The sequence below is a fragment of the Phlebotomus papatasi genome, chromosome 3 (genome assembly GCF_024763615.1).
Source record: "Phlebotomus papatasi isolate M1 chromosome 3, Ppap_2.1, whole genome shotgun sequence".
Lineage (NCBI taxonomy): Eukaryota > Metazoa > Arthropoda > Insecta > Diptera > Psychodidae > Phlebotomus > Phlebotomus papatasi.
Genome location: NC_077224.1, coordinates 54,115,096 through 54,128,049, shown reverse-complemented (window position 1 = coordinate 54,128,049; position 12,954 = coordinate 54,115,096). Strand labels below are relative to the sequence as shown.

Genomic DNA, 12,954 nt, shown 5'->3' with positions numbered 1-12,954 from the left:
GGGCGAAAAAATTAACAATTGAGAACGGTATTGTATTAATTAGTCCAAGTTATTTATTTTCTTCATATGCTTTTATATATGTTATTTTTATGGATCCACTGAGGTGGAAATGAGTTGTGAAAAGTGGGAAAAAGCACTGATTTTTTCTGATATATGTAAAATAGAAAAAGTTTCTGGGAATAGTTGGTGAAATGTGTGTTGTTTTATCGCCAAAATTAATCTTGGATTTTTAGTGAGAAAAGCGTATGTGGTTAAAAATAACAACTAAAAAAAGTGCTGATTGTAACGCGAGTTCCTCAAGTTCTTTTGCAGTCTCCCACCAGTAAACTAATAAATATTCAAGGAAAAATTTGTTAAAGCACTCACAAAATACCACAAATGAATTATTTACTCGAAAGCGTCTGTTATCGTTCTCTTTTTACTCTTGTTGCGCACTTTCAGGGTGGTTTATTGATGGAAAAATGGACTTATATTTTTATATTACCATTTTTGTTGATATAGGAGCAAATAGCTCGCTTCCAATATGCCTGTGAATCCCATTAGCTAAGAGAGGTTAAGAGCAAAAAGCTTCAAAAAAAAAAAGAAGACTAGAATATGGAAATTTAATTTATTGTCTGAGGTTCATGGGTGTCAAAGATATGGATTTTGATTAATTTGTGGCGCCTGGGAAACCCAAAAAGGGGGCTGTTGAAAGGGAGGGTGGAAAGCGTAGGAAAATTGCTAAAAGCCCCCATTGAGTATTTGCAAACAGATTGTTTGAAAAAAAGCAAAGAGAGAGAGTGGAAGAGCGCGCAGGAACCTTTTGTGTTGGGGAGAGGGTAAAACAACAATCAACCTACCCTCTTACCCCACACCTTTACCCAGGTGAGAAGCCGTCGCGAGGCCAATTTCCATAGAAATTCCCCATTTACACAACAAACGCCGCGACGCGAAGTCTTTCGCGGCTACATCGTGACGTAGCAGGAGTTAGTGTTAATGGACGCCCTGTGGAAGCTCATAGTCCTCCACCACGAAAGGCCTCTTTTGCCTTCAGCGCCTTTAGTCAGTGTCCAGCTACCAGACGGTGCGAATTACCATTCTTTTAGTGACGAGCTCAAGGAGTGCTTCAAGTTAAAAATGGCTAGAAAACTCTTGAATTTTCCCTTCCAAGTTCTCTAAAAGTTAGAGAGTTTCCCGCCAAAAAAAAATCCCCTCAAATCAAAAAGACGTCCAATGGTTGGGCTCAAAGTGTAAAAAAAATATAATGGTGCCATCGACTTGTTTCTGTTGCGACACTCCTGTAAAGAATGAAACGTTTGAAAAGGTGCGAAAGCACTCCCGAGAAAAGTTAAGTAGTGCCAAGGAACAAGTAGAGGAAATTCTTCAGACATGGAGTAACTATTGGCGTCAGACTTCATCCCAATCCAACACTTCGCATCCTGATCAAGTGATTGTGGTGCAACCCCGATGCCACGACGACGATCAACCCCACAGTTGCCCTCATTCTGCCCCGAAGTGTGACAAAGATGACCCCCAAGAAGACACCAATGGCACACCAATTATTCCCATCTGTATCGCCGCTGAACCGTATGTCCGCCCAATCGATTATAATTTAGTCAATTGCAAGCTAAGGCAATTCGCGGAATGCTCACGTATTTTTGATTTTTTCCTTGAATTTCTTCTCGAAAGAAAGTTGCCAACAATTTCACGTTATAGACTTTTAGAAAGAGGAAAAAGGGACTTTATTAGTAAACCCTAAAATTATTTATTATGTTTTGGTTTGTGTTTAGACTTTCCTATGCCTTGGTCAGTATAAAAATATCTCTATCTTTAGATACCAAATGCAAAGCATATAAGGGAAGAGTACCCCGGATCGGAATATTAAGAGACATGCTCGATATTTAGTTGAATATATAAACCCCAAAATATTATTTAGTATTTTTGTGTATGCTAAATTGGTATATTAGTGATATTATTGATACATTTAACTATTTCTACGCATTTGAATTTTAATTTTTTATACAATTAATTAACAAAAAAAAAGATGTAATAGCAACTATGTGCTCTGTATCTCGAATCGTCACGAATTTAATCAGTGGGCCTATTCTGCTGTTGAAACGGAGCTTATCACGCCTAAAAATCACGATTTTGCGTGATGCAAATACACATCATACACAGAGCTTTGGCTCTGTGTGCGTGGAGATTTGGCGCTTTCAGCGACATAGCATGTGTAGTAGTGGGGAAAAATCGTGAAAATGTCTGTTATTTTAAAAATCACGCAAATTTTATCTCGCGAGCTCCTGGAGGTCCCGAGATGAAAAATTAAATGTATTTGAGGTGGAAAATTGCTGTTTAACGCAAAGAAATAGTTATTAATATTCTTTCTATTAATTTTAAGAAATATATAATTCCCAAGTTTTCCAATTTTCCATATAAGTTCCCTATTAGTAGTTATGTTTCGATTTCAACGTTAATGTATGTTCAAAGAAAAGTCCTAATTTGTGACAATATGTTTTGTAAACAACATTGTTATTTTGTAAATAAAGGAGAAGGAGTCAAAGGTCAAATCCGTGTTCATTTTTTATCTAAAATATAAACTATGAAAATCATGGTTAATTCAACCAAGTTGATAAATAATTTCAAAGAAAATAAGCCAAGCTTATTTTAACAGAACAATACCTTGTGGAAAGTGGCGAAAATTTATAATATTGTATTTTCATACAATGCAATGATCGGAACCATCTTAGAGTAAATTCTACAGAATTCAACAAAATTTGCCGGATGGGTGACTTTGTAATTAACTTTTGCGATGGTGGCGACGGTAGATGCTTCGATCTGACTACTTACTCCGGGAAAACAAATTTTCTTTCACAAAATTTACGAAATTTCAGACCAATCACTCATAAGCAATACCCATCAAAACTTCGTTCTACAATTCCGTGTTTCTTCTTCTTTTTTTCCAGCGACATACTCAAGAGCATAAGTTTCATGCTGTGAAAAAATTACTGCTAAATTTATGAATACCAATTCTGACACATCCGTCTAAAATATTTGCGACAATTTATAATTTATATGAATTACTTTCAAAATTTGTACACCATTTCCAACTTAATATTTCCCCCTTGCCTGTGATTTCTCGAGGTTTTACAGAAACACATAGTGAAAACTATAGATTAAAAGAGAAAATCATTGAAAATTTTAATTTTCTTGCTTGGCACAGTAGTTGCAAGAAAACTTATTAAAATTGGCTAAATTTATGAAATAGAATGTCCAACGGTAATTATTTTGAAATTTCATCACGCAGCCAAAGAGCGAATGAGAGAGTGCGAGCGAAAGCAAGAGTGTGCTCAAGATTGACAACTGCAGTGGAGTTAAATGTAGTTGACGGATTTTTTCAGAATTTTTTGCGAATTTTCTTAGTTGGTAAGTCAAAGGACAACAATTTTAGTCTCGTGAAAGGTGTTTGTGTGCTTTACAGTGATTATTTTGTTCACAATTTCATTTAATGTGGGCCGAAGCCAGCCTCACACACACAAGCACTATCACGAAATTAGTGATAAATCTGCGTTTCACAGCAGAATAAGGGCCCAGATCTCTCACGGAAATTTGGTTTTTAAATTAAATCTGAAATATTGTATTGCATTCTTGTGAGAGTTAAATATTAAAAAGGATAGGCATAGGATCAATAAGTGGCAACGGGCTCCAAGAGAGAGCACGTTATGTTGCCACTGGTTCAGTCAGGAATATGGAGACAAAGGAAGAGACATAAACGTACTAAATAATATTCAAGGTGGAAGAAAAGAAAGAGAAAATCTACGAAGAAAAAGTAAAAAAGAGGAAAAAAAGACAGTCAAGAAGAGGAGCGTAAGTGGAAACATCAGAAACAAGAGAAAAGCGGCAATACAACAACTACAGAAAAAGTGGATATTCCGCGAAAAATGGAAAAAGAGAAAGAATGAGACGAGTATCTAAAAAAGTAATCTAATAATTTTTAAAAATTAACTTGAAGTGGTGCAACAATATGGTAATAATCATGACGATCCGAGGAACACTGCCGATCGCTGGTACTCTTCCCTTAATTCTGAAAAGTAAAAGATAAATAAAAATAATCGAAATTGACGAAAGCAAATCGGTATTTTGGGGGTAAAGAATCGCGTCGAGCGATTTTTTTTTATCCATTCCGACCGACAAGAACAGATTACTCGACAGCGCGCTTTTCCCTTGAGTATACTAGGGTAAATGTGCCAAATTTCGGCATAGTTGCATGCAAGCGTCAAAGTCTCAAGTTTGAAATGTAATATTTTTAATTCAAATAGATTTTTTTTATTCTTTCTTCTTAAAGAGTGTTTCTTGGAACCTTGTAAAGAGTTTACCGTCTTTATTTACTCTAAAATCATTCTTAATACATTTTAAAATGAATAAAAAAATAGACATAGCTTTGGTGCCCTATTTTGGCCACGTTCATTTTCACAGTTCCTTGCCCTTCGGGAATTCTTCAAATATCTTTTTCACGTCATCTCGTTTGTCGAAGCTACATTTTTTGTTATTCTTTTACATCGTATAATCTCTAGAGTACGTAAAATCTAAAAGTTCACGGAAATTCTAGGAGCAAAAAGGTGGCCGAAATTGCAAGCTGGCTGGAATTTAGCACACTTACCCTAAGCTCTGTATAAAATTTCAAGATAATTTTTTGAGTTTTGGAAATATTGTTTAAAGTCAAAACATAAAAAGGTGTTTGAAACATGTCGATTCTCTAGCACTTTATCAACACAAAATTCTAAATTTTTCGAATATTTAGTAAATTATCTTGTAATTTTTTTATGATTTTTAAAACCAAAATTATTTAATAGGTTACATCCGAAAAGCAATTAAAGATATTCAAAGAAAAACCAATTCAAAAAAAATTGAATACCAATTCATTACAATATAGAGCCTATTTCTCAAGGTATATTCGAGATAAGAGCGACATAGAGTAATTTTGTTCTATTGAACCTAATGCAATTGTGCGACATTAAACGATTGTTCGAGCTAAAGGGGTGTTGGAGAAAAAAAACCTTGGCTATTTCCACTTAATAACGACCCATTTCTTTACCTAATTTTCCCACGAGTCACTTTTCTCGCCATTTCCCTGAGACAGCCTAAATCATTTTTCACCTTTGACTGCACCCACACCGTGGCAAATTAAAAATCCACTTGAGTTTGGAGAAGCTCTTTCACCTCTCGGCCTTTGAGGTTAAATCAATGTTAAGCCCTCCTTTTTTTGCGTGACGAAGAAGCGAAGAAAAAGCATTAAATTATCTCTCAGGATGGTGGAATAGTCTATTGTCGCATACACACCATCAATTTGAGCTCATAGGAAATTAATTTAAAAACCTGATAAGAAACTGACCTAATATTTTGATTAGTTTATGGTGTTTCTCAAACTTTTGCAAAATGAGCATGAAATTAAAAGTAATAAGACAGCCAGCTCGAAAAAAAGGCAATTATCAAAAGGAACCGCTTTTGTCGAAATGAAAGCACGAAATATTCGTCACTCTTTCCATATTAATTTTTAAGTGCCATTTTAAACGATTTGTAATTCTCACGTACTATTGCGAGAATTCTGCAAACATGCGAGCTTAATATCAACAATTCATGGAGTATTTGTAAGCACCATAAAATCAATCACGGAACTTTGTTTGCCATCAAGCACTGTAGCAATATCCTTGATTTCTCAGTAAAATAATATTTATAATCTTGTTTGTAATTCAAAAAGCGATTCTTGTCAATTAATAAAAAAAACTGAATCTTGCGAAGAAAAATTGGATGGGCTGATCTTTAAAAGAAGCAGAACTATTTAATGGGTTCAGGAATGATCAATAAAAACAAAATGAATTTAATCAGCAAATAAAGTAAATTTCCAAAAAAGGTAATTTTATTTGTTAAAATCGTAAATAAATTCATGAAACAGTTAATATTTGAAGCTTTAGTAAAATATGATTTTAGTTATTTTATTTAATGAACGTATTGAATTTTATGAAAAGATCATTTTCGATATATCAATTTTCGATGTTCTACTTACCTCTATCACTTTCTTTGTCTTGATCATTACGTGATTGATAACGCAATTAGAAGGAAAATTTTAATTTAGATTTCACTATAACTGGTGAAACTAAAAGGATCGTCGAGGATCCTTTGAAAATGTTAATTTTTTGTTATGCATTTTATTACATAATAAACAAAAAAAAACACAATTTTAGAGTTCGCTCAGATAAAACAAATATTTTGTGAGTAATAATTTGATTATAAAACATGTTTTATTATGATAGTCAGTTAAAATTTAAAGAGATACTGGTGAACCTTACAAAGGATCAAATATGATAGTACTATTATTATCCTTTTGTTTTTCCAATGCCCGAAAGAGTAGAAAGCAAAATGAAGAAGAAAACGAAAGGATAAGAATTTTGATATCATGCAATTTTACCGATCTAAAGCTGTGTCGGACATACAATGACTCCAGCATATATTTTAGATCAGGAAAATTTTGCAAACGATTTGCATATATCTATCCTATTTTTTCGGACACTTTTTCTTCTTCTAAACATCACACTAAATTAAATCGAATTTTAAGTGCAAAAGAAAGAGACATATGCAAAATATTTGAGAAAGAAGAGAAAGTTAATTTAGATTTCGAGAAATTTTCTTGATATAAAATGGGTGCCGGAGATTTAAATAAATATTTTGAATTTTTATTAACCGAATTTGATTTTTCTTTACTGATCGGATTGGAAATTATTCTGATTGATTTGTAAATAGAATCTCAAAAAACATATTTTTTCGCCTAAATGCGTTTTTCTTTATTCAAAAATTATGAAAAATTCAATTAAGATGAGATAAATTTTAACTTAAAAGATTAAAAAAAAAATATGTTTATTGTTTAAATATAAAAAGAACTCCTAAACTATAAGTTCTACTATGTCTAACGCAATTGACAATATTTCGGCAATAAACGCATTTTATTCATAACGTTTTCTAAATTCAGAAGATTATAATTAATGTCATGATTGGAAAGTACACCAACTAAAAGATTTTAAACCTAGTGAAAATTTTCTAGTTGTACAGTAAACTCACTGAAAAATTTAGTCGAGCAAGACGTTATGGTGCTGTTCCAATGAAAAATGATAAAAAATAATAATAGTATCTAATTGAAACTCTACATTTTCTTCTTTACCATACGTCTGCCGTCGTCTTAGCGTTGTTGATCAACTTCCGAAGCCAAACAGCAGAACTGCTTCTTCACTGGCTAAACTTTGAAGAATTGTTTTTATAAATTTTATGTTTTACAAATATACAGTGGCAACAAGATTAATAGCACAGTTTCGAACATTGTATACCTTATTTTTCGGAAAATTATGCTTTTAAATGATGAAAGTAATAATAATAAATGAACTTGTATATCGCTCCTTGGAAATTACAAGGGGCCAACTCACTTTTTGGCGATTTCGAGGTTTTAATGCACCTAGACAGAGAATTTAATAAAATTTCAGATGATGATATGAGTCAATAAATTTCGTTATTAGAAAAGTTTTTCAAAATTTTACTCTTTATGATTGCTTGCGCGGTTTTGTTTGAAGTCAAGGGGCACAAAATAGATTTATTGTTCAAATTTTTGTGAAACGAGGGACTAACTCAAGCAAGTTGATCCCTTGTCATTCTAATTTCATGAAAATTTGCGCATCATTTAGAACGACAAAGAACTAACTCATAAAAAAACATATTTTGAAAGGTAAAAATATGTATGTTTCGATGTTTATAATAATGCTCATACAAATAGAAAAGAATTAAATTGTTTTTATTAACATACATAAATGAGATAATTATTTATACAAAGTTTAATCTTTCATGCTGTCTCCTGAAAAATGGCTCAGATTGAGTTGGTCCCTTGTAATTTCCAAGGAGCGATATAATTACATTTTGAATATGAAGATAAAACCTGAAAGTTCTATCAAGAAATTTAGTACCGTAAAAAAATTCTTGAAATGGCACATATTAAGAGGACAATATAAATAGCACACCCTATAAGAAGTGATAAATTTTGGCTTCTACTGCAATTAAAACTTATGAATTCTATTTAAAAATTAAATTTGGATTAATTAGTTTTTAGTTATAACTTCTGGAAAATATGGTTTTAACAGATACAAATATTAAATAGTTATCATTTTTATTTATAATAGGCATTATATTTCCTAAAAAATAAAGCATAATCATGTATAAAAATTGATATCGTATCATAAAATATCAAAATATGAAAATCGCTGGTGGTGTGCTATTTATCTTGTCGTCACTGTATGACAGATATTTAGCGCAAAGGCACAGGGATGTGGAGTGACATTTTTTCTGCATAGCCAAAAGGCTGGTCGGGCTCTCTATAAGTGGAAGTAAAACCTCCGTAAAAATAAAATTAAAATTAATTAAAAAGCAAAAAATGAGATTAGAAAATAAAAAATGAAATATTGCAAATTAAGTGTAGGATCAAACCATGCCTCCATCGCCTGAAATCCGAATTGATCCTCTAATGAACATGTTTCTTCTAGCACTTAACTGTTCCCAAATGCTTCTTCATTATCGACTTTTCTTTGAGTTGATTCCTGCCTCGACTGTTTTCCCCAATCTTCGCCATGTTGTAAAACCACCAAACAGTCTAGACAGGAACCAACTCAAAGAAAAGTTGATTATGTAGAAGGACTTTAAAAGAGTAGTGATAAAAACATGTTAATTTTTTATTGGAATAGCATCATAAAGACTTTCGCGACTACAATTTTCATTACTTGAAATTATAAACTGAATGATAAAAGAGATAGAAATAACTCACACAAATTCAATTACTATAAAGAATACAAATCAAAAGCAATTCATCAACTTTTATTTAACTGAAGAGAACAGTTTGAGAATGTGTGGCCTTATTTATTCCTATTTTCCCTAACACGGTTTTTCCTGTTGTTCCCTCTTTCTCGCAGCAATAAATATCAACACACGGACACGCAGGCGCACGTTGAAACGGAACAAAGACCTATTTCCGGAAGTGGAGTCAACGGGGGAACCGCTATTGTTGGTCGCTTTTCCACAGCCGCCCAGCCGGACGTTGTGGCAGCCGCGGCGGCTGTGGTTGTGGCTGAACAGCTGGCCACACCAATCAATATAGCAGCAGCAGAAGAAGAAGACGAAGAGGAGGAGGATAGGAGCAGTGTTACGTCGTCCAATGGTGAGAAATCCAGCAATCTGTCTCCCCATTCGACACCCACACGTGTCGTAAGCACTGGGAGTTTAGAGCTGAAGACAGAAGAAGAGCCATTTGCTGAAAATGATGCAATACCACCTTCAAGAGCTCAATCAGCCCATTCCCTTGACCATCGACCTTCTAAAAATCCATCACGACCTGCAACGAGTCACAGCCTTCGGGAAAATATCCTGACAGACACTTTAGCACTGAAATCTGGCTCTGAAACACGACCTACGACTCCACAACTGATCCACAATCTCGAATCTGAGGTGATTTCTACAAATTCTGTGGGAGCATCTTCAGATATGGATGAGACCGTTGAAGCAGCTCTAAATGTTATGCAAAAGCGTCATGAATTAGATGCTTCGTCGAATCTGGATAGTCAACTTGAGGATGGTGATAGTAAGTGCACCAGCAGTTCGCAATCTGAAGTAGGAGGTACTGATGAAGTAGACCACATATCATCAGCCGCGGAGCGTTCATTTGAGTCTCAAGTTCTTCCCTTTGTTGCCGAATCCAAATCAGCACCCGGAAAGGTATAATTGTATCATACATATTTTTTTTTAAATTCTCACACTTAAGCTGTCTGCAGACTAGACAAATTATTGCAATAATAACATTTCAAAGTGACATTGAAATAAAACTTCAATATTGAAGAGAATATTGAAACCAATATTTCAATATTCGCCTACACACTGAACAAATTGACTTCAATATTAAAACTTCAATATTACAACTCATTAAAATATCATTATAATCAGAGATTTAGTTCCTTTCAAACATTGAAAAACTCTTGGAGTTAGCATGTTTATGAATAGGAAGACATCTCAGAATATCATCGTAGACAGGACCAGAGATTCTGCTGTATATCCTGCTCAATTCTTTCCAGAAACTTATCTTTGTCAAGACTTCTCCCCTACTTTCTCCAGAAAATCGCAGATCTTCTGGGATTTTATTGTATCTTTTGTCAAGTGCGCCTGGAATATTCATGTTGGTCAGAAAATTTCTCCTGGTTCATCCAGGAAATCACAGATCTTCTGTGATTTTCTTCTGTATTTTGTCAAGAACACCCAAAATACCCAAATTGGTCAGAAGATTTCCCATGGTTCCTCCAGAAAAACAGAGATCTTTTGGAATTTTCTTCTGTATTTCGTCAAGAATACCAAAAATATCCAAGTTGGTCAAAAGATTTTTCCTGGTTTCTCCAGGAAATCATAGATCTTCTGGGATCTACGGAACCAAGAGAAATCTTCTGACCAACTTAGAGTATTCTGGACGTAATTAACAAAAAAAATATAGGAAAATACCAGAAGATCTGTGATTTCCTGGAGAAACCAGGAGAAATCTTCTGACCAATTGGGGTATCTCGGGTGTTCTTGGTAAAATACAGAAGAAAATCCCAGAAGATCTGTGATTTCCTGGAAGAAGCTGGATAAATCTTCTGACCAACATGAGTATTCTGGGTGTATTCGACCAAGTGCACAACAAAATTTCAGAGCTAGGTTCTTGGGAAGATTTGACGAAATGTACAGCGAAATTCCAAGAACCTTCTGGAGAAAACAGAAAGAGATGTGTCCAGACTTGGATTTTAATCTTGGATGTGTTTTCATTCATGAACAAGAAAATTCCAACAGTACTGTGATGTTCTGAATGGAGAAGATTTCTGACAATTAAAAAATATTGAAGGAAATGTCAATTTAATTTGATATTTAGAATTTCTTTGAAACTTTATTTCAATGTTACTTTGAAAACTTTTATTGACATTATTTGGCCTAGTGTGTAGTCATTCAAAATAATGAAATAAAATTTTGAAAAAAAATGCTCGATATTTAAACAAATATTGCAATAATGGCCTACACACTGGAAATTTTTTTTCAATATTGAAACTTTTATGTCAATAAATCTTGTCAATATTGGATATTGAAAAGAAATATTGCAATAAATTTTGTCTAGTATATAGCCAGCTTTAAAGACTGTTCTTTTTTGATTAGGTCACTCGACCCCCAATTCTACGACGCTCTAGGAAAGTCTCACCCCTGAAAACAGCTCCTAATCTCGCCAATTGTCGCACAAAGAGCCTAGAACTCTACCCTACAACCATGAGACGTTTCGATAAGCCCAAAGAAGCCTTTGCCATGACCTTGAATCAGCTAGAGAGCGCTAGCTGGGAGAACACAATGACCGGCTTGAAGAACTTTGTTCGACTGATTCGACATCATCCAGAACTTGTGGATACTCAGATTCATCTATTAGCGGGAATTCTCGCTAAACATGTGAGAAATTTAAGATCTCAAGTTGCTAGAGCTGCATGTCAAGCTGCTGGAGAGTTTTTTACCACACACCGAAGATCCTTGGAGCAGGAGGCTGATGATCTTGTGACAACACTTCTCCATCGAACAGCAGATACCAACAAATTCCTACGGAGTGACGCCACAAAGGCCCTAGAACTGATGTGTGAGAATCTTACAATGGGAAAGGTAATACATTTACTAACCACCAGAGGAGCTACCCATCCCAATGCTATCGTTAGGACCACAACGGCCATGTTACTAACAAAAGTCGTGGAAAATGCGGGATGTGATAAGATTTTCGGCACCAGCAGAGAATCTCGCGACAAAGTCATCTTGACTGGTGCAAATTTACTCACAGAGGGTAGTTTGGAGACACGCAACTACGCCAAACACATGTTTAAACTACTTTCTACTCATCAGCAGTACGGAAAGCTCCTGCTCGAGATAATTCCCACGAAATTGTATCGAAACATTGAGAAGACACTCAAGAGAGTCTAGCGCACATACTCATAGTTGAATTTGAATCTTCTTAGGACAACTTAACATGTCTCTGTTGACTATCTCTTTGTACTTGGTTATTTTTTAATGTAAAATACACACTGTTTCATATTATACTGGCGTATTGTTGTCGATTTACTTTATTGGATAGATTCAACGATCAGCGTTTATTCATAAAATTTCAATACATCTAACAGTTTCTAATTCAATTACTTCCATTGTGCTTTAGGATAGTTTTTTATTCTCTGAGCCATTGAACATCTAACCTATCTTTTTCTTTCTTTACTTGAGCGTTAAAAGGTGTCCTCTTAAATCTCCATTAATTCCTGCTCACTTTTCTTATCCTAATTGTCCTATGAATAGAAATCCCTCAAACTTCTATTCCAATATATCCTGAATTTTCTACTTACAGGTAATTCTCTTCATCAACTTTTCAAAATTAGTCTTACTCGTGTTCGTCCTTCGAAAATCTCTGTCTCTACTTTCTATCAAAATTTTTAAATTTCTGCAATTCTATCTCTTATAGCGTTCTTTGCAGCAGAATTCCCTCTAAAAACTGACACTTCTACGCTCCTTTTTCTATCTGACAACTCCTAACCATAAAAGCAACTCTATCGAAAAGTTATCATTTCCCCCCTGGCTTTGAATCAATCTTATAAGAATTTTCCTTTAGATGAGAGATGCAAGCAGAACTTTATTTTTTTTATTTCGTGAAAAATTTAACAAAATTATCATACAGTTTCAAAAACAACACATTTAATTTAATCTTACAAATTACGCAAGTACAATACCTAGTTTAACTGCACTAATGTCATATTCAAAAACGCACTGTAGGACAGAAACACCACTTCTCGCCAATGTCCCACTTTTCACCACTTATATTGAAATCGCTGTTTTTCGCGATTTATGAAATAAATGAGCCACAAG

The 12,954-nt window shown here is 34.3% G+C and overlaps 1 protein-coding gene across 1 annotated transcript in view; it reads left to right on the top strand.

Moving 5' to 3' along the window:
* Nucleotides 1-12,143, top strand: part of LOC129807667 (TOG array regulator of axonemal microtubules protein 1) — a 45,187-nt gene extending 33,044 nt beyond the window's left edge. Inside the window, exons 10-11 of the mRNA XM_055857088.1 lie at nt 8,976-9,774; nt 11,230-12,143. Coding sequence (XP_055713063.1) covers nt 8,976-9,774; nt 11,230-12,027 — 1,597 coding nt within the window. The 3' untranslated portion in view covers nt 12,028-12,143. The remainder of the gene's footprint in view (nt 1-8,975; nt 9,775-11,229) is intronic.
* Nucleotides 12,144-12,954: the final 811 nt, after the last annotated feature.